The 22,946-nt window shown below is 33.9% G+C and overlaps 3 protein-coding genes across 3 annotated transcripts; 2 read left to right on the top strand and 1 right to left on the bottom strand.

Moving 5' to 3' along the window:
- Window positions 1–13: 13 nt before the first annotated feature.
- Window positions 14–5,158, bottom strand: Srp68 (signal recognition particle 68). The gene is made up of 6 exons (XM_090104516.1): window positions 4,926–5,158; window positions 4,138–4,259; window positions 3,566–3,793; window positions 2,137–2,325; window positions 1,374–1,504; window positions 14–1,120 (listed from the first exon to the last, which is right to left on the bottom strand). The coding sequence occupies exons 1-6, from the start codon at window positions 5,023–5,025 to the stop codon at window positions 94–96; spliced, it is 1,797 nt and encodes a 598-aa protein (XP_089960642.1). The 5' UTR covers window positions 5,026–5,158; the 3' UTR covers window positions 14–93.
- Window positions 5,159–14,971: 9,813 nt separating this feature from the next.
- LOC149906398 (large ribosomal subunit protein eL29-like) lies at window positions 14,972–16,761 on the top strand. Its single transcript, XM_090104317.1, has 4 exons — window positions 14,972–15,051; window positions 15,184–15,244; window positions 15,329–15,393; window positions 16,608–16,761. Exons 2-4 carry the CDS (start codon window positions 15,208–15,210, stop codon window positions 16,725–16,727), a joined length of 222 nt encoding a protein of 73 aa, XP_089960443.1. The 5' UTR covers window positions 14,972–15,051; window positions 15,184–15,207; the 3' UTR covers window positions 16,728–16,761.
- Window positions 16,762–18,956: 2,195 nt separating this feature from the next.
- On the top strand, window positions 18,957–21,395 carry LOC149906397 (E3 ubiquitin-protein ligase Siah1-like). The gene is made up of 4 exons (XM_090104331.1): window positions 18,957–19,132; window positions 19,444–19,629; window positions 20,079–20,220; window positions 20,387–21,395. The coding sequence occupies exons 2-4, from the start codon at window positions 19,450–19,452 to the stop codon at window positions 21,013–21,015; spliced, it is 951 nt and encodes a 316-aa protein (XP_089960457.1). The 5' UTR covers window positions 18,957–19,132; window positions 19,444–19,449; the 3' UTR covers window positions 21,016–21,395.
- Window positions 21,396–22,946: the final 1,551 nt, after the last annotated feature.

The following is a 22,946-nucleotide window of genomic DNA, read 5'->3' as shown; positions in this document are numbered from 1 at the left end:
AAAAAACAACACATTTCATGGACAAATATATTAAAACAAGCAACAAATACAAATGCCTTTGTAATATTTTTCCTTACACCAGTTGTGACAATGTTATTGGCCTCCCTTGCCCCAGCCCAAGAAACCTTTAACGAGTCCAGTGATACCGGCTCCTTGCTTCTTGTTTGCGACGCCAGTTTTATCGTCCAAATTGGGGAATTCAATGAAATTGCACGCAAGATCAAAGAACAAAGGCTTACACGGTACAGCTTCCATAGGCGGGGGAAGTTTATAAATGTTGGGATTCTTCGTCAGAACTTGGGTATCTTCGCGATATTCATCCAAACGGTCGACTAGCGGCTTCTTGTCTTTGTATGGCTTGCCGCTGGAGGTGTATTTAATTTCCTCATCATCATCTTCATCTTCGAGAACAGAGTCAGCGTGAACTTCGAATTTACAAGTCTCTATGTCTTTTTGAAGCGATTGCAATTTGTCCAATAAATGCTTGTCTTGATGTTTATTCGCGATCGACTCTGCAGTGTAAGCACTGCACCGCTCGAGCATCGCCAAAGCTTCTCTAAAACGTCTCAAAGTGGTCAACACTTGAGCTATATAATAGCAGCGGAAAGCCTTGTAGGCTTTCACTTCGGTTTCGACATCTTTTTGATACGCACTGTCTTCCTCGAAGCCGGGCAGTTGCTGTAATTCCGTGTAGTTTTGCAAGATGATCTCGTACAATCTGGTCAAATCTTGCGGGCGCACTTTCTTCCCATCGATCGGCGTGTTCTTCTTGCGCGCATCCTCAGCTTGTTGGATCATCAGATTGTTTCTATGGATCGTGCGCATGAGTCTAATATACATCAAGTACGAGAGCAGATAGTTGATTCCGGACATTTGTGTCTCGGACGCGGACTTTAGCTTGGGATCGTTTTTGATTTCTTCCTTGATGGCCGATATGGCGTCCTTGCAGTCCATGAGTATATTCTCGAGGATATCGATCTTGGCTTGGCTGGTGGTCGCGTTTTCTACGGACTTGTCCAGATCTTGCAGCGCGATGAGGAAGAGTCGCACCTTTTCCGGCCTTACTGTCACTCGACGACCTCGCCATTCCACTTCATGCATCACGCCAGAACGCGATTCCCTGGTGAAATATTAAACACGTTATAAATAACTATTAAATATTAATCACTCATCTCTACCAGTGAAATTAAAAAATAAATAAATAAAAATTATTCAAAATAATAATGTTGCTAAATTGCACTAAATACCATTTAAATGACAAGAATTAAGATTGACTATGTTAGACTAAATTATTTACCATTTGCATTTTATTTCAAGATGTCCTGATCTACTCTTTCACATATAAACCGAAAACCCGTTAAGATTATACGTACTTAGCTTGAGCCATCAAAGAGTCCAAGTTTTCGATGAGCCCTTGACCGCGCATAGCGACCAGATCGCCGGCCGCCGATTCGTCGCCGATATTGTACGCGCAATAACGAAGGCTCGGATTCAACTCTTCAACCTGTGCAAGTAAATTTTATGTAACGAAATGCAGTAAATAATAAAGTACCTGCTTATAAGAAGATAAAGAAATTGATTGATAAAAAAAATTATATTGAGAAATGAAAATAATAATCAGGACAAATCAAATGCTTCATCATTTTAAGTTAAATTATTACTAAGGGCGCAGATATGACGGAGCGAAATATTTTTCAAATGTACATAATATCATTGATTATTTTGAACTTTAAGTTTTCACTGGCAAGCTTTATGTTGTTAATCTGTAAAGCGATTTTTCAACTTCACTTCACTTGTTTTACAGATTATTTATTGACGTTAAGCAGTCCACAATCTGGCCTGATGTTAAGCTAAGATGTGGTCTTTTTTTTTAATAGTGGAGAATGCGTTTGCCAATTTTGCGAATGCGTTTGAATTGCGAATGCATTTAGGCAATCCCAGGGCACTCGGGGAAAGAGCCCTGGGACTCACCCTGCTGAGTGCAGGGACCTACCGACTAAACTCCACTGTGTTCCGCCGTGCCGCTTTATTGACGGGGCCGTGGGTATTCGGTAGAACCGCGTCCGCAGACCCGTCAGCAAGATGTGGTATTGCCCTAGTAGGCACCAAATTATAGCCTTAAAAAACGGCACCAACCTTCTGCTTGTACACCGCGCGCTCGTCCTCCGGCAGCGCGGCGCACAGCTTCTCGAGCACGATCTGCGCGCGCTTGAGGCTCTCCGCGGCGGGGCGCCACTGCTGCAGCTCCACCAGCAGCGCGCCGCTCAGCCACGCCGCGTACGCGCCCGCCTCCAGCTGCGTGCGCGCGTCGCATACGCCGCTTTGCTAACAGTTCATAAATTTATTATCTTTTTCTCCTTAAAATATGTTTTACAGGTTCTTCGCCAATTATATTGACAAGCAAATACCAACCAACGGCCCCCATGTCAAATATAAGGTACATCATATTTATGTAAATTGAATCAAGAATGATGCTTGTTAGTCTACAATTCGTAAACATTCATAAAAAATATAGGTTGCAGCATAGTATAAAGAGAGAAGTATTGAAGTGAAAATTATATCGGGGTTGGAAAAAAATTTAGTGTAACATTTTTTCGTTACGCGCCATCTTTTTCTTATCCCTACCACGCGTGATTCGACGTATTTTTGTAAAGTTGCATATAGTAAATTATTTTTTTAAAAATAAGGTCATAAAGAAGTTTCACTTACGTGTGTACACTAGTACACTCAAACATTTTTTTTATTTTTTTTTTTCTTTTGTTTCATCTGCAATCGGCGGTTTTCGCTATAAGCGGATGTGTTGTCAGGCAAAGTTTGGCATGTAGAGCGAGCCCTCCAGTGAGGACAACTGCTCTTCAAGAAAAAAAGCTAGATTACATCTTTTCTTTTAAGACGTTTGTGGTAGGACCTTTTTATCAGTTGGCTAGCTAGTTTGTTGGGATGTTTCTCCAGTCTAGCAACATAAGATTTAGTATGCGTGTTAATTTCGTCTTTTATGGAGCATATGTTAGTGTGGTACACTCACACATGTTTTTTATATTATCTTCAAACAAAGGTACATCCCGCCGTGTGTACGCACGCAATTGACGTTGCCGCTCGGATGAAGTGCATGCTTGATGCAACCTTGAGATTTTACTTTCAATGTGTCTGAAGAAGTTTCACTTCAAAACGTTCGTTTTATTTAATGTTGTAGATTGTATTTAATTTGATTATATATAATTTAAATATATTTTTAAATATTTTAAAGTATAAAAAATTAAAAAATTATTTCAAATTTAAAATACCAATATGACAAGTGACAACCCTGCACCTTGAGTGAGTTTAGTTACCGTTGGCTCCTAAACACCGTGAGCTGGCCTATTTCTCTCTTTTTACTATGGTTGCGGTCCTCCTATAGCCTACTTCTCAGATGAAAATTATAATAAAAATTTGTTTTTAATGATAAAAAATGTAAGAATGTGATATTGTATGGTGACAAATAATTAATACTATTCTGATATTTCATAACTATTTGATAATAATATCCAAATGTGTATGTCACAAAAATATAAGATTTTTTCAATACCTCACATAACTGCAATAGCATATGTGCATGGGAACATGCTTTCTTTAGTCTAGAGACAAGATGAAACTTCTTTCTTGGCTCAGTATTGGCTTCTTGGCGTAATTGCATTGCGTGAGCCCAGGCACGTTCCGCTTGAAGCAATGGTACACATAGCAATCTATTTTCAGATGTCGCAGATGTTAAATGAGTTGTAGTAACATCTTTCCGGCGGTAATGTCGTCGATCACCCTAAACAAAAACAGGTTTGCAAGATTTACATTTTGTTCTAATTATATTAATTTAAAAAAAAAAAGAATTTTTATTAGACACAGAGTACATAATATATGTGCATTTAAAAATAAATGTAAAATGTAAAGTATAATCAAGTAACTTTACATTTACAACTTCTGAAAATTTTCAGTTTAGTTAAAATATGAATAATGTATTAAAAAAATACATGTCAGAAGTTATTAAATATCTACCAGGGCTATCAATGAAAAGAAACCTGCTTACCATAATGCTGTTTTAAACTAATTTATTCTATCCATATGCTCATGCTATTTTGGTACCAATTTAACAGAAAAACATAGTACCTGTGGAATTTTTAACACTTTCCGTAAACGCCTGATCCGCCGGGAACAATATCCTCTATATCTCTGATAATCCCCATGACGGAGACCATGCTGCTGCTGTGCATCTTTGATGATGCGAAATACTGGATTTATTTAAGGATATTATACATAAAATGTTCATAACCAATTTTTTCACTATTCAATAATTTTATCAACTTAAAAACATCTTATTGAAGAAAATAAAATAAAACGATGTCCCTTATAGTCACAAAGTCAAGACTTAGAGCTGGCGCACACGAGCAACTTTGTCTCGCAACTATTTTGTCTCTCCCATCAATTTGTATGGGGAGTTGCGTCGCTACGTGCGCGCACTTTCATACTAGCCCATAGGTGGGAGAGACAAAATAGTTGCGGAGACAAAGTTGCTCGTGCCCGCTAGCTCTTATGCAACTTAAGTGCAATAATACCACAGCGGAAGCATCAGCTTTTAAATAAGAAGCATTAAATTGGTTTACCCCATTGAGAGATCTGAGGATACCAACAAAAACAAAAAGAACAGAGATAAGTTGTGAATATTCCTCCCTTTCTTCTCTAATCGGAAAAAAGTATTTGGCGTCAATTTGGCAAAATTATATTATTATGATGATGCATACTGCTAGAGGAATCTATTGTTTTAACTGGTAACAACCCTAAAAATTAAGAGTGATAATAAGATACAATAGTCAATTCAAATCAATTTGAAAGATAGGATAATATAGTACAGTTCCTCATAAAAATTACAATTAATTCACTTCGGTATAAAAGGATACTTTCTAAAGATAACGAGCTGGTTATTTTGTTATCAATTTTTTCTCCTCCTTCGGTTGTAATTGATTGTCCATCACCACTTTCTTCTTCCAAAACTACCATCTTGATTGATAAAATTAATAACTTTTATATGAGCAAACTAATCTTAAAAATCTGCCATAAAATCCATAGAATAACTTTATGTTTCAAAAATCAACACGTCACTTACAGCCATCACTCAAAAAATTTACATTTGACGTTTTCCGTACTAGTTGCCTGTATAAATATTGGGAATCACGACGGAATCACAGAGTAAATAATTATAGCTAGATAATATTGGGAATAGTCGTAGAGTGAGAATGAACCATAGAGGAGGCACTAAAATGACAAGTAATGCGTGAGAGAAATACACTTATGACTATAAAGCTAAGAGCAAGCGAGACAGAAACATTGTTTTTTGTTTCTCTCATGTTATGCGATTTCTTTTGTTGGGGACAAAGGCAGTTTGTCCCAAACAAGCGGCTACAGTCCATTGTTTTGCTAGTTTTCTGTTTTTTCTCGCTGTTAAGTGACTTCAAAGTTTAATAAACGTTGACAGTGATCTGTTTTAATCCGACTTTAAGTGAAAATATGGTGCGTTGTAGTGTGATTGGTTGTAAAAATCGGCCGGAACGAAGATTATCAAATATTACCTTTCACACGTAAGTAAACTTATTTGAAGTATATTGTTTTATAGAACTGGATATAGTTGATACATTTTCATTAACTCTAATGTGAAATTATCTACAAATATATAATATTTTCATCGAAATAGACGTAAACATTTTTTTGTGTTATCCGACTAAATTACGAAGTGTTCTTGTTGTTCAGGACGCCATTTGTTTTTACGTAGTTTCAAATTTATGGTATAATCATGTGATTAACATTAGGGATACCAGTACAGGGTAAAATTTTCCCCAAAATCGTGAAATGTTTTTTTAATATTAAATATGTTTTTTAGGTTTCCAAAAGAAACAAGTACATTAAACAGATGGATTCGAGCTACCGGAAGGAAGAACTGGTTACCAGGAAAAAGTCACAGAATATGTTCTATACATTTTGAGTCGCGTTATTTTCGAAAAACGAAAAAAAAAACCTATTTGATGCCCAATGCAATTCCAACACTTTTTACAACAGTGAGTAATTTTTGTGATGCATTTAGTTTGGATTTAAATGTTGTAGTTTAAATATTCATAGACCGATTTTGTTGCTACGTCTACATAATAAACAAAACAAGTTATTAATTTATTTTTATAGGGGTATATTTTCTATTTATACTAAATCAAATTTTATTTTTTTAGGATATTATTGTTGAGCGACTGAGTACTGCCCAACAATCAAAAGTCCATGGACCAGGTCTTAAGGTAAATTAATAATTCCATTGCACTTTCCCACGAGCAACAACACTGCACTATTTTAGAACTGCACGACATACCGTGGAGAGGAAGTTATAGTTATAGATATACAAGGTGAAAGGTAAGACATTTGAAAAATTTAGACAGGAGCTTCTACTCATGAAACTGAACAACTTTTGTTCTACAACTTTGCTGAATTTGTAAAAAAAAATTGGACTTTGTAAGGAAACTTCGCTAATCAGCTGACAGATTTCCATACAAAGTCCAAATTTTTTTCTATATAATATAAATAGATATTATAATTATATATAATAATTATATAATAAGATATAATATAAACTACCTTATGTCCGATTTATTCCAGATATTGATGCATGCCAAAAAGGAGGACTAGGCCTACTGGGGATACCTCTTTAAAAAAAACGCACCTAAGGTTCTTACCTCACAGGTGGTGTGGAAAAAGAACCAATACAATACAACAGTGAATATATATATATATACTAGCGGTCCGCCCCGGCTTCGCCCGTGGTACATATTTCGCAATAAAAGGTTGTGCCAAATTTCATCAAAATCGGCCCAGTAGTTTATGCGTGAAAACCATACATACATACATACATACATACATACAAACCTTTCCTCTTTATAATATTAGTATAGATTTAAAAATTGCGGGACGTAGCGTTTGCCGCGGTACCGGCCAGCCGCCCGGCTATATATTTTATACCCGTGCGAAGCCGGAGCGGGCCGCTATGTTTTTATATACAACGTTCATAATTTTTCTGTAGTGTATTTAGTATCAGCATTGCACCCGTGCGAAGCCGGGGCGGGTCGCTAGTTAAGTTAATAAATAACAAAATCTTTTCAAATCTGTCTTTTTCTTCATAAACCTATCTTACAAAAAAATACCCAAACATTTATAGATATTTTGCCAGTTTTTCGGATAAAAAGTTTTTGTAATAGTTGGCAACATTGACGTAAGGATTCGCCATCTCGTTCGGGTATACGCCGATGTGATCTCTAGTACATTCTCCCTCTACGGGAATAGTATATAATCATATAACTGTCGCAGATATCTGGTCAAATCTGCTATTTGATTGAACGTCTAGACTCTAGCGCGTTCATTCAATTGCGACATTTAATTGAATGACATACCTATGTACAATTCGTAAATCTGTTTTATATGTAACCACAATTAATGTAAGTAACGTTCAAAAGTGTTGACTCAACGTCCTAAAGCGTCATCGTTGGTTTGCGTTAGGTTCGCTGTGGGGCCCCGCGGGGCTCCGTCGCATAGTTGTTCCAAATTCAAGTATCATGGACACAGGATTCAATGTCGGTCTATCGCGCTGATTTTTTTTTTTTCAAGACAGATAATTGAACAGCTATCAACTTTTTCTAATGGTAAAAATCTCCTAGGCGTATAGTTTTTGAGAAAAAAAATTGTTGAGTTTTTTTTGTATGGAGAAAAATCTTTATTTATTTATTTTTTAATAAATAAATAAAGAGGAGAAAAATCTTTATTTTTTTTTCTCGAGTTGCTTTAAATTGCGGCGGTTTAGGTTCATATATTAAGTAAATCCGGATGATATAGTATCCAGAAAAAAATTAAATAACTGCATCGACTTGCAGCCTTGCAGCATGATCGGTAAAAATTTCAATTTTGATATGCTCTTTTCTCTTGTATTACCTGCGTTTTGTTGCTCGATACTTGCTTATTCGTACTCCCTACATCACATTAATTAATATTGAGAACATTTCAGCCCACTAAATACGGTAAGTAATTTTTTATATCTTAAAAATTTTATAAAACAGTCAATTATATAGTACGACATAAAAGAGATGAAATTAATTATTTTGGAACTAATTCGTTTTTCATTACCTGGCAACCCTGAATTGGCAATGTAGCTGTCAAGTTGAATAAAAATTTGTTGTTTTTTTCGTGAAGTGGAGAATTATTGAGATAAAATTGTTATTTAGAACAAGAAATTTAAATAAAAAAGGAGACATCATGAAAAAGGTTAAACGTAGCGGTGTCCGTGATGTGGTGTATAAAGTTTTTATTCGGTGTTTGTCCGAATTTCAAGCTGGAAATTTATTGACTGATTTGGAAAACGTTTACAAACGTACAGCAGAATATACCGGTGAGATTCCATTTATTTTTGCTCAGTACTACGTAAAATAGAATATTCCATTAGTAACGAGTGTTTAATGTATGTATGTATGGCGATTATTACGTTTTCGCAAATTAATTTGAGGTTATTTGTATGTAAACAAAAACTAGTTTTTATAGTGCGACCAGCACAATTTGAGTCAAGAAGTTATATCCAATCCAACCAACCTCAAATAAAGTACCTAGTTTAGATTTTACTACATAGTATAGTGATAACTGTTTTCATACAGCTATCTATCTATTAATCAATCAAACCATAAGAAAAAAAATCATATTTACTGTATCATATTTACAGATACTGAAGATGCCCCGTACCCTCTTACCAGTACTTCGAAACAGAGTGATGATCAGTCCTTTGAAGGAGTAGAATATTTAGATTTTGATGAATTATATTAATGTACAAAATTTATCTACAAAAAAAATAAAAATATGTGGTTTTCAAATCGCCTTGTTTTTTTCTACCCGACGGACCCAGAAAGAGGTTAATGTGTTTGAGCTGCATGTATGCTTGTTTGTTTGTATGTTTGATTCTATGTGCGCCTCTGCAGTCTAAACACTTGACCGATTTTTATAAAATAACTAATTCCAAATACATTTAAGTAAAATTTGACCTAGGTAGGTCAATTAAAATACTACTGTATTTTTGTCTTAAATTACACTATTGCTACACTGAAACAATTATAACGGTTTAAATCGCGGTATTTATTTTAGATTATATTATATACATTTTTGGATTTTTATTCTATAGTATCAAGATCGCTTGCGTCGCAGTATCAGTGTTGCTATATGAGCGACGGTGGCGCCCTCATTTATTTTCATCTCTTTTGTGTCGCACTGTAAAATAAGTCACAGTACAACGTAACCCGTGCCCAGAAAGCCTCAGAGGAATATAGGTTTATTCCTCTGAGCAGAAAGCAATTAGGTAACGACAACAACCAATCACAGCAGAGAGTCTGGAATGCGGTGTTAGTCCCAGTTAAGTCCAAGCGCTAACGAGATTGTTTATGTGTTGATTATAAATAAATGCGATTAGGGATGGATGAACTTTAATAAATTTCTTGGTATTTTAAAAGAGTGTGTTGTAAGATTTTTAAAAGATTATAGTATAGTGTCGACAACTACCACCCATTGAAACAACTGAAGTAGTTGGTAGCACATAAAAGGGCTTTTTCCGTAGCCATGAAAACAGCTGTTTTATGCTAATGGATCCAAAATATTTTCAGATCCTACCAGCAAAGATTTTTCGTCTTCAGAAATGTCTTGCTTCTTTTTAATAAACAAAAATTTTGATACACTTGGTATAGTTATCAGAGTATTTTTCTAAATGCTCTAAAATTTTCGCAAAAGCTGCTTTGCCGTAAGCTTTTAACTTTTCACTAAAGCAATAAAAAAGTTCCTCTTCATTTTTTCACTCATAGTAGAGTCGGATCGTCTTTTTTTTTGTTTATTGCTCTAATCTTGGAATGGAACTCTAGATATCTTTTCAGTGGATGTAATTGCTTCAGTAGTGGACGTTGATGGAACTGATTCAACTATAGAAGAAGAAAAGTTGGTTGGAGTTTCTTCATCTACATCCGCACAAGCTCCAAACAAAACATTCAAGTCGACCGAATCACAAATAGGCCACTGGATGTCAGATTCCAACCACCTTTTATTGTTTTCCCGATTCAGAAACGTCTTCAGAGATCGGCTTGACTCAGACCATTTCTTCGTTATATGCTGTATAACTCTGCGAGAAAAATCTTTGAGTCTACTGCGATCTTCTTCAGACAGTTCATATGGGATTTTTGAGATGATAACTTCAAACAAATGGTTGTAATTCTTCAAATCACCAAATTTCCTCATAATCAGGAACATATCCAAATTAGTACTCAAGCCAGCCATTGTATAGTATACGTAAATGTCGGATATATAATGGAGCTCAGTTTAATGTGTGGCTTATTTATATCAATTAAGAGTACTCAGGTAGTAAGGGCATGCAGGATTAAATGCGACCGAGTATATAAACAACCTCGTTAAAGCTAACGAGGTTGTTTATATACTTGGACCTCGTTAAAGATTGGGAGTTAACGAGGTTGTTTATACTTGGAACTAACTGGGACTAACACCGCATTCCAGATTAGTTGATGTCGTTACCTAATTGCTTTCTAGGCACGGGTTACGTTGTACCTGTGACTTATTTTATAATTGACTGTTTTTTGCAAATATGTATTTGTTTCTTGCAAATATTTAAGATATAAAAAAAATTCTTACCGTATTTAGTGGGCTGAAATGTTCTCAATATTAATTAATGTGATGTAGGGAGTACGAATGAGCAAGTATTGAGCAACAAAACGCAGGAAATACAAGAGAAAAGAGCATAGGAAAATTGAAATTTTTATCGATCATTCCTGCGCGGGGCTACAAGTCGATGCATGCTATTTTTTTTTCTGGATACTATATCATCCGGACTAACTTAATATATGAACCTAAGCCGCCGCAATTTAAAGCAACGTGAGAAAAAAAAATCAAGATTTTTCTCCATACAAAAAACCTCAACAAATTTTTAAGCTATTGCATAGCTTCTATCGCGGACCTTGAGCGCGAGGACCGAATCGAGAAATTCCGTAACGAAAAAACCTCACGCTCCCGACTCCGACGGGCACGAAGGTGTAGCTTGAAGTCATAGCATGCAATAGCTTTACCGCGGCAGTCCCCGAGTGTGACACGTATTTTTTTTCTCCGAAACTATACGCCTAGGGGATTTTTACCATTAGAAAAAGTTGATAAGTGTTCAATTATCTGTCTTGGAAAAAAAAACCAGCGCGATAGACCAACATAGACTAGAGTAGATAATTTTTGAAACAAAAAAAAATCGCAGTCGGATGAAACCCATTACAAAAGGAGGGGAATATGATAAAAATGTAAGGAAAAATAAATTACGGTCAATCCGAGTTCGGGAAGCGGGAGGGGGGAGCTTTTAAGAGAAAAAAATGGTTTCTCTCGATTTCCGACAAAACTACAAGTCCTATAGAAAAAAGTTTAATGGCAAAGTTGTAGGTAATTAAAAGTTCTACAACTTTTGTATTCACAATTTTTTCACATAACCTAAAAATTTAGGTGAAAAATTCAAAAAACCAAGTTTTTGGTCTTTTATTTCTATCTACTTCAAAAAATTTTTTTTTTCTACGAAATTTGGTGGAAACTTACTTTATTATGTCCCAAATACACTGTAATTTATTTGATTGAAAATATTTATTTTTTCGCCTTATTTTGAATTAATACCAAAAAAACAACCTAATTTTCAATCGAAAAGTCACCCGTCAAAATATCAGCTTTTTTCAAAAACTTGGGGTGCCTTTTATTCATTGAAATCTCTACTTTCATATGGTGTAAAAAAAATAAACACAACCATAGTAAATGTTCTCAGGAAATGCATACAAACAGTCTGAAAATTAGCTTTTACTAAATCAGGCACACTTCTCGAACTACCTGAAATGTTTTTATCGACACCATTTTGCTTTTGAATATGCTGTAAAATATTCAACTTAGAACAGATAATTATTTTTCTTTTGAAATATTACCGAAAAGCCGATACAAGAGAAGATATAGAGTCCAAGAATTGTGCCTGATTTAGTAAAAGCTAATTTTCAGACTGTTTGTATGCATTTCTTGAGAACATTTACTATGGTGGTGTTTATTTTTTTTACACCATATGAAAGAAGAGATTTCAATAAATAAAAGGCACCCCAAGTTTTTGAAAAAAGCTGATATTTTGACGGGTGACTTTTTGATTGAAAATTAGGTTGTTTTTTTGGTATTAATTCAAAATAAGGCGAAAAAATAAATATTTTCGATCAAATAAATTACAGTGTATTTGGGACATAATAAAGTAAGTTTCCACCAAATTTCGTAGAAAAAAAATAAATTTTGAAGTAGATAGAAATAAAAGACCAAAAACTTGGTTTTTTGAATTTTTCACCTAAATTTTTAGGTTATGTGAAAAAATTGTGAATACAAAAGTTGTAGAACTTTTAATTACCTACAACTTTGCCATAGAACTTTTTTCTATAGGACTTGTAGTTTTGTCGGAAATTGAGAGAAACCATTTTTTTCTCTTAAAAGCTCCCCCCTCCCGCTTCCCGAACTCGGATTGACCGTAATTTATTTTTCCTTACATTTTTATCATATTCCCCTCCTTTTCTAATGGGTTTCATCCGACTGCGATTTTTTTTATCTTTTCATTATTTTCAAAGGCTTCTACCCCAGTCTAACATTGAATCCTGTGTCCATGAAACTAACTTGTATACGTAGTATATTATTATTAGTCTGTGCCGCTAGTCTTTCAACAATATGTTGAGATTATATCTGCTATGGCCTCTGTTTAAATCTTGTTAAATCAACGTTGGGCCTAGTCATTATATTGAATGTCGTCATTCAATTAAGGCGCTAGTCATTCAATCAAATAGCAGATTCAACCATATGACGAAGACATAACTATTAATACCACGTTTTCTCTTACCGTATGTTTTCTAGCAATAGTCACATTCTGTGATCACAATTATTTTGCACCTCAGAGGAATAAACCTATAGAGTTCTTATATTGAGACAGAACAAAATACATATTTTCTAATCTACTTACTCTTAGTCAATAACAGCATAAGTCAGATTGAGATAGCGATAGAGTATCTGCACTGTCTTCAAACGTAGCGCGCCGGCTAAGTTTTGCTTGCCTTCCAGCTGGAGGTCTCGGTGCGTCAAGTGTTTTTAACAAAATATTTAGAAAATATAAAGTGTTTAGTGTTTCTTTTTATTTGTCAGTGTGCTAAAATGACTATTGTATGTTTAGCTACCGGCTATTACTAGTCGAATGGGAGTTTTGGATGAAAACAATGAAGAAATATCTTTCCATCGGTAAGTGATTTTCAGCAAATTGATAAATATTTATGTTCTAACCCTATTTGAAGGTTTTATCAAGCGCTTTTTTATAAGTTTATGTTGTAACTGTAACATTTACCCACTTTATGGGGTTGTGGAATACAAAAGAATTAAATAATTTTTAAAAAATGTCACAATATTATCACGTTTGGCATTTTGTTTACCACCGTAGTGTTGTAACACATCTAGCGTATATTATCGATTTATGACAAAAAATCTATTTCATATTAACGTTGATTTATTTATTTTGTTTCTTATATCAGATTTATATGTAGTTGTTGTAGCAAATAATAGATGTAAATTTTCTACAGCAGGAAAATAAAAAATACCACGTGGTTGTTTTATTTGACTTATCTGTTTAGTTTGTTGTTTCTCTTTTAGATTATTAATAAATTCATTTTGTTTTAGATTTCCAGAGCTAAATAAAAAATGGGTATAAAACATGAGACGTGTAGATTGGACGCCGTCGAAATTTGCTAGATTGTGTTCACTGCATTTCGAGCCTGCGTGTTATCAAGATGGATACTCTAGAAGAATTGTGCAATCTTACGCTTACGTTTTTTTTTGTTCCTTTAGATAATAAATACATTTGTGTGTGAGTGAATTTTTATTTGGAATTTTTTTACACATTTAGGTACTTTAAATGTGTAACTATGTGAAAATTAAACGGTTGATTAAATGACAGTTCTCATAGATGAGAAACTACTATTGAAATACATACTTAATATACATGCGTTTTCAAAGAAAAACCCGCATAGTTCCCATTCCTGTGGGTTTTACGGGATCAAAAGTAATTTTTCCAAATTTCATTGTAATCGGTTTAGTAGTATTCGCGTGAAAGAGTAACAAACATCCATCCTCACAAACTTTCGCTTCATTAGTAGGATGTAAGGAAAATGTTTTCTTTAAGACTGTCCTTTTATGAACTTGTTAAAATTCATGCTGACTGTGCCTTTCTCCTCACTCCTTTAACTTTATTGATCTTTATTTTAAATTAGTTACATTTCAAGTTTTAAAATTTATTTTAAAATATACTAGCTTTCCGCCCGCGTTTTTAAAGAAAATCCCGCACAGTTCCCGTTCACGTGGGATTTCCGGTATAAAACCTATCCTATGTGTGTATGTACAAAATTTCATTGTAATCGGTTCAGCAGTGAAAGAGAAAGTTATCCATTCTCGCATAATTTCGCATTTATTATATTCGTAGGATTAAACAAATAATGTATTCAACTGAAATTTATGATTAATTTTGTTTTTTTTTTTATTATTTATTATTTCACGAAACCGTAAATGCAAAATGCATTCACGATTTTATCGATGGAAGCACATCCCATCACTATCACCTTCTATCTATCTAAATACGTACCTATAGTAAAAATGGTGCCATGACTATGTTGAAACGTAGCTTGTAGTCTATAGCTATCTCATTCTTTCATACGACGTTTTCTTTAGATAGAGAGAAACAAATATATTATGTAAATTGTATACGCTCGATACAAGTACTCTATAGGTTTATTCCTCTGAGTTTTGCACACTCCGAGTTTGTACACGTCTACCTTTTTTTTGGATGTTATTATGACTTTGACCTGAGACTTTGACAGACTTGACATGAAAACGGTTTAAATTTTGACATTGGCACTTCTTTTTCTAAGTTGCTTTCTGCCGTAGGTTGGTGTTATTGTGATTACACTAAATAATTTTAAAATATCAATGAAATCCATTATTATTTGATGTGTTAATTGATTGAAATCCATAAATACAGTGCTTGTTTATATTTTTATGTTTATATTTTGGTTTCAGGACTTGTATCCTATCTCATAAAAAATGGCAAAGTCAAAGAACCACACAAATCATAACCAAAGTAAGTAAATAAATTACTTGGTTTATTTTTAGCTTCATCGATACTTAATTGATATATAATACACCGCACGAAATTTTCTTTCAGACCGCAAGGCTCACCGTAATGGTATCAAAAAGCCTACTAAGTTCAGACATGAATCTACTCTTGGTGTAAGTATCTACGTTATTTACTTATGATGTGATATAATATAATATCATATTTTATTCAAGCTTTTAATTGAAAGACCTACTTGTTATGTGTGTATTTTCATGCTCAGTAATTTGAGTCTACATATTTTGTAAACATTAAATTTTAACTAGCATTTATTTACATACCATAGTTTTCAAGTTGGGTCTTTCAACTGTTATCGTCTTGTATAGAAGAACGATGGATTTTTTATTTACAAAGCAGAAATGTGAATTCAGTAAATTTCTGCACATGATAAAAAATTGTTGTACTTAAATCAAAATAGGAGCAATGCATCACAATTACATATATTCTTATTTTCTTTCAATATGTTAATGTATAACCTTTAAAAGTTAATTGTTAGTGATAACAATTATATTAATTACTAGTGGTCCGCACCGGCTTCGCCCGTGATACATGTTTACGTTTTCTCTACATAAGAACCATCCTCGTACTTCAAGGAATATAATAAAAAAATAATTATCGAAATCGGTTCAGCCGTTCTCGAGTTATGCGCTTACCAACACATTTTGCGATTCATTTTTATATATAAGAAGAAGATTAATATTACTTTTGATGGATACACATACAAGATTAAATGTAGGAAAACCTACCATCACTACACATTGTTTCCCTTTGAAAAGTTAAGATGTACTGTATCTATTGCTGTTGAAAATTTTTATCTTTTTATTTTAATATTTATATGTACAATAACAATATTTTTAGAACATCAGCACTGACACTGCTAATACAACAAATGCTCTACGTCAGCCTTTCCCAACCTTTTCCAAATGCAGACCCCTAGCGCCCCCTTATCATGATTCGAGGACCCCAAAAAAACTTATTCGCTTATGTCAATCTATATTATTTTAAAAATTGATTGATTTTTTGCTGTGTTATTGCATAAAATAGCTTATCCACCCATTACTTGATGGATTATTCCATCTTAAAACTGAAAAAGTTGTCACTACGGCTTTTGTGATTTTCTTGATTTGTCTGCGGGCCCCCTGGGATATACTTGCGGACCCCAGGTTGGGAAACGCTGCTCTACATTATAGAAATCATCCATAAGCAAAATCATGTATTAATAAAATATACTTGTTAGATCTATCTACATTATAGTATTCTATAGAAATAAAGAAGAAACAAGAATGCAATTACACAACGAAGAAAACTCATTTATTAATATTATTTACAGATGGACCCCAAATTCTTGCGGAATCAAAGGTTTTGCAAAAAGGGTAACCTTAAACCAGCAAAACAATTGGCACGCGCAGCTGAACGCAAAGCTACCAGAGAAGCAAAAGCCAAGAAATGAATTTAGTATGTAAGAAAATAAAAAATTAAACTCATCTCATAGTTTCATTAACCTGTTCTGAGATAAATGTTAAATGAGACAAGGTAATAGACAGTTCACATTGATGAATATTCAAACATTGAGATTACTACCTATCTAAATATGTTATATTAGATTTGGTGTTAAACCAATCTTTATCAAATGATAAGTCAATTTTTATGTTGCCAGGATGAAACTTGATAACTTTTTAGCAAAGTGAGGAAAGCATGTAAAAAGTACTAAAACTTGACGCGAACTTCCCCCACTACACCAACAACTTGTCAAGTGGTCGCAGCTTGAACAAAAGAAAAGGTTGATAAACTTCCATATTTCAAAGCTTTTTTTGGGAATTACATTTCTAAAAAAATACCATTAACAATTATTGTGAAAATAAAGAAATAAGGCAACTCAGTAATATTATAAAATAGTTCTCTGCCTGCTCTGACTGTCTGTTCACAATAAACTGAAAAATTACTGCACCAATTTTCACAAATTGATAGGGTGGTTCTCTCCAGGATGGTTATTAGGTAGATACATGGTTGAGTTTTACTGTGTAAACGATTTCAACGAAAATTCTGTCCCCTTTGACATATAAAATACTAGCTATCCGCCTAGCTAGGCTAGCTGGAGCTACACTTAGGAACTACCTACATAATTTTAGTACATTATTTTTGTCTGGAAGAGGTCTGGGAGATAGGAGGCTAGAGACAAAGGTAGATTTATACGTAGGTACATAATAATATGTTACCATAAACACCGTAAGTTATAATTTTCATACATAGCTGAATAATACAGTTTTTGAATTTGATATTTTTGGTTTTATGGCATTCAAATGCTTATAAATTTATAAAGAATAGAAAGAATGCAATAAAACCAAAAATATCAAATTCAACAAAAAAGGTCGTGGTCCATCGTTACAATATTGTATTCACTGAAAAGTGTTTCGTAATTCGTATTGGTTGAGATGGTTGCTAATCATCTCAATAGATGGCTCGCGGTGTGTCCCTTAGACACAAAACTGAAAGAATACAATAAATTCGATCGCTCTGGCGGGTCACGAGTGGCCGAGTTTGTCAGGCATCCGCCCCGGATTGGCGCGAAAGAATGCGAGTTCGAGTCCCGCCTCGTGATCGATTTTTTTCTATTCTTTATAAATTTATAATACAATTTTTATCGTAATTTCTTACGTGCTAGGTGCGTGCTTTCGCTTTTAAGTCTTAAGAAAAAAATATCGATACATAATTCGTGAGATAGGTATTGGGTAGTGCAAAGTCAAACAAAATTCAGGGTTACCATAACTACCATTTCTATACGTCAATGATTGGTAGAGTAAGGGCGTATTCAGAAAGAAAGCTTGAAACTTATAAGCGCTGGTAACCCGCGCAGGAAAATATATGAACATGCGCTTATAAGCGCTGATCGGCGCCGACAAGTTCCAACAAGTTTCAACAAACTTGTCGGCGCCGATCAGCGCTTATAAGCGCATGTTCGTATATATTTTCTTGCGCGGGTTACCAGCGCTTATAGCGCGCCGCAAGCTTTCTTTCTGAATACGCCCTAATGAAACGTTAGACAAGGACCATTTACCGTTGTGAAACCATCGAGCTACATATTAAGTATTATGTGTTAAACCTCTCGCTCAGACCATTCTTGGATAACTTTCGCTTGTAAGGAAAACGCAACCCTAAGTGAAGGGTAATGGATTAGATTTTATCAAAACAAATATTTTTTTTGGTGCACTGTCTAGAGTATAATATGTAACGTCTTTGGCAACAACCAAGCAACAACACACTCACAAGCATTATTGGTCCATGCACAAGTCACAGCACGCGGCAGGATGTTATTTCACGCCTACGAAATTAAAATTAATTATATTATATTCAAACTACGAATAGGATAGATAAGATCTAAGTTTTAGTCTTAGGTTTTTATATATTTTGTTATTATTAGAGCCTTACTATTTTTTACTTTTTGTATATTGCAACCATAAATAACGTTATACGTAAATAAATGTACCTAATTATGGTAACATTAGAGTAGGTATTAGGGGAAAAACTTAATCATAATCACTATATCCGTTATGATAATTCGTAAGAAAATATGAACCTTACTACAATAATTACAGAGTTTCTTTTTTTTCGATACGATATTATACCTAGATATCATACATAAGTGACGTGTAATCATAATTGCAAAAGGACAAAGGTACTCTTTGTGATAATCAAACATGGAGTAGGTACTGCAGGAAGTGATACTGTGATAGAGTTATTTTATTCATTATTGTTTGAATTTTCTGTTTGTTCTCAAACTTATAGCTTTTTGTCAATACAAACAAGATATTATTTATCAATCAGAATCAATATTTATCACTTAACTTATCATAAAAAGTAAGTAATTTTAATAATAAATTTATCTTTAATGTGTTTTCATTTGCTAATGACCTTACATGTAAAAACATATACTTAAAAAAGGTAAAATTTTTGCTAATGACCTTACATGTAAAAACATATAAAAAAGGTAAAATTAATTTATTAATAACATTTTTCATTTGACTGCATTCGTGTTTTAAGTTAAAAGTTAAAACATCTTTTGTTTAAAAATTTAATATTAAATTAAGAAGTTTAACGTGGTTGCTAGTTGTAAACTAGTGTTGAAAGTGGTAGATATAATGTCTTATACTACTCAATTTTATTTTAAGAAAACAATGGAGGCCCCTCAGTGCCCCGTGTGTGTTCAGGCTATGACTGTGCCAATATTCCAATGCCAGTCCGGGCACAGCTTATGTAATACCTGCACCAGAAAGTTAACTCCACCGATATGTCCCATGTGTAGACAAACCATGACTCAAATGAGAAACTGGCAATTAGAAGACTTGGTGGCACAGGTAAGGTTTTATTGTATTACTAGTTTAACGCCCGTGGCTTCGCCCGCTTTGTCTAAAACCTAATAAATTATATACAAAAACCTTCCTCTTGAATCACTCTATCTATTAAAAAAAACCGCATCAAAATCCGTTGCGTAGTTTTAAAGATTGAAGCACACAAAGGGACATATCACATAGGGACAGAAAAAGCGACTTTGTTTTATACTATGTAACTAGTGATATATATATTTATATCCATATTATTTATATGATGTATGAATTTGAGTTAAAGTAGGTAAGTCTCTTGAGAACTCTAGAAGTGTTTGGATGATTTGAAATCATCAAATAACGTCACAAATATTTTTAAACAAATAAAATGTTACAAATATTTATTATCGTTTAAATGTAAATTTATTCAAATTATTTTTATTTTGTATGGATATTAAACTGTATTATATCAATATTTACAGTCAGTTACACCATGTCCAAACAAGAATAAGGGTTGCATCATAAGATCAACAAGGAAAGACATGGAGGAACATCTAAAGGAGTGTATTTTCAGGATGATTGATTGTCCACTTGGCAAAACATTTGGAACCTGTTCGTGGTCTGGTAAGTAGTTAAGTCTTTATCGGTTTTATCCTATTTTGTTTACTTCAGTTTTAATATGTTTTTATGTACAACGTTACGTGCCATACCTATAGTATCCTGAATGTTTTTTTGTTGCCGACAAAGCTTGTTAATAAATGGTATTAAAATTCGAATTCTTCTTTTTTAGGAAAACACAAGGATTTAATGAACCACTTCCAAGAGTCTCACCCTCAAAACTGTGATAAAAAGCCAAATTCAGATATAACTATTGAAAAAATTTCTTCTACCTCTGATCATCGATTCCTATATTTGCTCCAACAGAACAAACAAGTATTTATTTTATCTTTCAAAATTGACACTGTTCAAAAACTTGCTTATTGGTTGGTGCAATATTTGGGAACTAAAAGTGCAGCTATGCAAAATATTTACGAGATACATATTACAAGTTTGCAAAATGTAAAACGAAAGGTGGTGTTTGCTGATCACTGCTTCAGTGATTCAATGGATGTCAATGATGTTTTTCGTCAAGCCAAATGTGCTGTAATGCCCCTAATAATGTTGAATCATTTTATTGGAAATTCCAAATTGGTATTTCGCTGTTTGATTAAACGTAGAAGTAGTGAACCAGAGCCTTTGGTTAGTCAAAAACCAAATTTCATTAAAGGTAGATCTTTAAGTCAAACTAGACCGGGGCCTTCACACGGTGGACCAAAACATAATACTTATCATCAAACTAGACCGGGACCTTCACACGGTGGACCAAAACAAAATACTTATCAAGGAAAGCAGATAAAACCACAACGGAAACCTATTTAAAAGTTTGTCCTTCTGCCTTCCTAATATTTCTAATGAGCCATTTAGTTTCTTCATCCTAAAGTCTAAGTAAACTATAGTAAGATGATAATATTTACAAGAAGTTTTGTAATAACTTTGTACTAGGTATATAGTAACTAGACTGCTTGACGGCTGAGCGTAACCGAGGGGTCTGGGTTCGATTCACGGTGAAGATGTACACATAATGCATCTGACCCATACCCCACTAGGAGACATGGGACTTCAATTCACTTCTGTAGGATTAATAATTAAGTATTAAGGATTATGCATGGAAATTAGAAATTAAGCAGTCTATTTAGATTATGTTCCTGTATATTTTTTGTTTTAAATTGTGAAATAAATTAAATCATAATTAAGTATTGTGTGTACTGTGTATGTATGTAATCAATAAAGCTGTAATCAATAAAATTATGAATATTAGATTTTGTGTGGATTTTGTTTGTTTTCGTACCTGCTTCTGGTCCCTCAATCTATATTACACCAGGGTAGATTGGTAGAAGCCTTTAAAAATAATAAAAAGTGAAAAAAAATGGCAGTAGGATGAAACCCATTAGAAAAGGAGGAAAATATGATAAAAATGTACCTAAGGAAAAATAAATTACGGTCAATCCGAGTTCGGGAAGTGGTGGAAAAAATGGTCTCTCTCGATTTCCGACAAAACTACAAGTCCTAGGGAAAAAAGTTCAAAGACAAAGTTGTAGGTAATAAAAAGATCTACAACTTTTGTAATAATATTTTTTTCATATAACCTCAAAATTTAGGTGAAAAATTCAAAAAACCAAAAGTGATAGAACATTATTACAACGTCATATTAAGCTACAACATGACGTAACTTATTTTTTAATGTTTTAAACGAATTTCTTACTTATTGCACGCCTCATAAGCGAAGCGTTGAGGTGGGTACTACTGTCACTTCGCGCAAAACATCTGATTTTTCAAACTTAAAATGTCTTTATGTATCATACATTGCACTTGTAAGATAATACATACACACACATATTAAGAAAAAACACTATTTTTAACGTTCATGATATTTTTGATGTCATTTTTGTTATTTAAACTAGTTAAAAAACAGTTTAAAAAAGTTCTGTCTTGGACGTCCGTGTGTCTGTATGTGCGGATCCTTTTTCTTGTTAACACGATAGCGACCGAAATACTTTACTAATCGAGTCTTTTTTTTCTCTTGACGCTTGAGTATGCTCAGGAATAGAACCCTTTCATTTTTCAGGGTCTGATTCGATGTGGTTTAATTGTTATTAAATAAACAAAAATAATAATTAATAAATATTTATTAAAAAAAAATTATGAGGCGTGCACTTTTGGATTTTCCAAATTATTTTATTTTGCTCCTAGCTCCTATACTATAACGATTTCAGGGTTACCGCTTTAGCTACATTATATTATTATTATCAATCCATTGGTACACAATACACATTTCATTCCTGTCGATTCTGGACATCTCCTTTGGTACAGAGAAAGCTTGAGCGGGTGAAGCGGATGGCGGAAAGCTAGTATCAATCATAGTATTTACTTTATTATGCATGTAGAATGCAGATGATTTTAAAGATTCCCCAGTGTGCAGGAAATCAGTTTTTTTTAAAGTAAAGCGTCTTATTTACGGTCCATCTTGACGTACGTCCCGCCAAGGTCATACACGATGCACGACGCAAAACGACAGTGAATAGCGTTGACGTACGTCAATAATTATTATTATTATCTTGCTGGATGTGCACGACCAACTTTTCATCCAGCAAGCACCCCCACCACCGCGAACGTCGTGCAGATGGACAGTGAATAGCGCGGACGTACAGCAGATTAGTGTTGCCAACAGAAATTAATGTAAATACTTGGAAACGTGGCCTATTGATATGATTTTTTTGTGATAACTTAGTGAGTACATGAGCAAGCAAGAA

Source organism: Colias eurytheme, chromosome 8, assembly GCF_061535395.1.
Source record: "Colias eurytheme isolate Ceu_HAF_F1 chromosome 8, ilColEury1 Martin Lab GWU primary, whole genome shotgun sequence".
NCBI lineage: Eukaryota > Metazoa > Arthropoda > Insecta > Lepidoptera > Pieridae > Colias > Colias eurytheme.
This window is presented reverse-complemented; position numbering and strand designations above follow the sequence as displayed.

Coding starts and splice junctions, on each gene's coding strand:
- Srp68 (XM_090104516.1), bottom strand. CDS start 5,025: ATGGTAGTTTTGGAAGAAGAAAGTGGTGATGGACAATCAATTACAACC. Junction 2,326..3,565: donor TGCTATTGCAGTTATGTGAG/GTATTGAAAAAA, acceptor ATGAACTGTTAG/CAAAGCGGCGTATGCGACGC. Junction 1,121..1,373: donor TCTTTGATGGCTCAAGCTAA/GTACGTATAATC, acceptor ATATTTCACCAG/GGAATCGCGTTCTGGCGTGA.
- LOC149906397 (XM_090104331.1), top strand. CDS start 19,450: ATGGAGGCCCCTCAGTGCCCCGTGTGTGTTCAGGCTATGACTGTGCCA. Junction 19,630..20,078: donor TAGAAGACTTGGTGGCACAG/GTAAGGTTTTAT, acceptor CAATATTTACAG/TCAGTTACACCATGTCCAAA. Junction 20,221..20,386: donor TGGAACCTGTTCGTGGTCTG/GTAAGTAGTTAA, acceptor CTTCTTTTTTAG/GAAAACACAAGGATTTAATG.
- LOC149906398 (XM_090104317.1), top strand. CDS start 15,208: ATGGCAAAGTCAAAGAACCACACAAATCATAACCAAA. Junction 15,245..15,328: donor CCACACAAATCATAACCAAA/GTAAGTAAATAA, acceptor ATTTTCTTTCAG/ACCGCAAGGCTCACCGTAAT. Junction 15,394..16,607: donor GACATGAATCTACTCTTGGT/GTAAGTATCTAC, acceptor TATTATTTACAG/ATGGACCCCAAATTCTTGCG.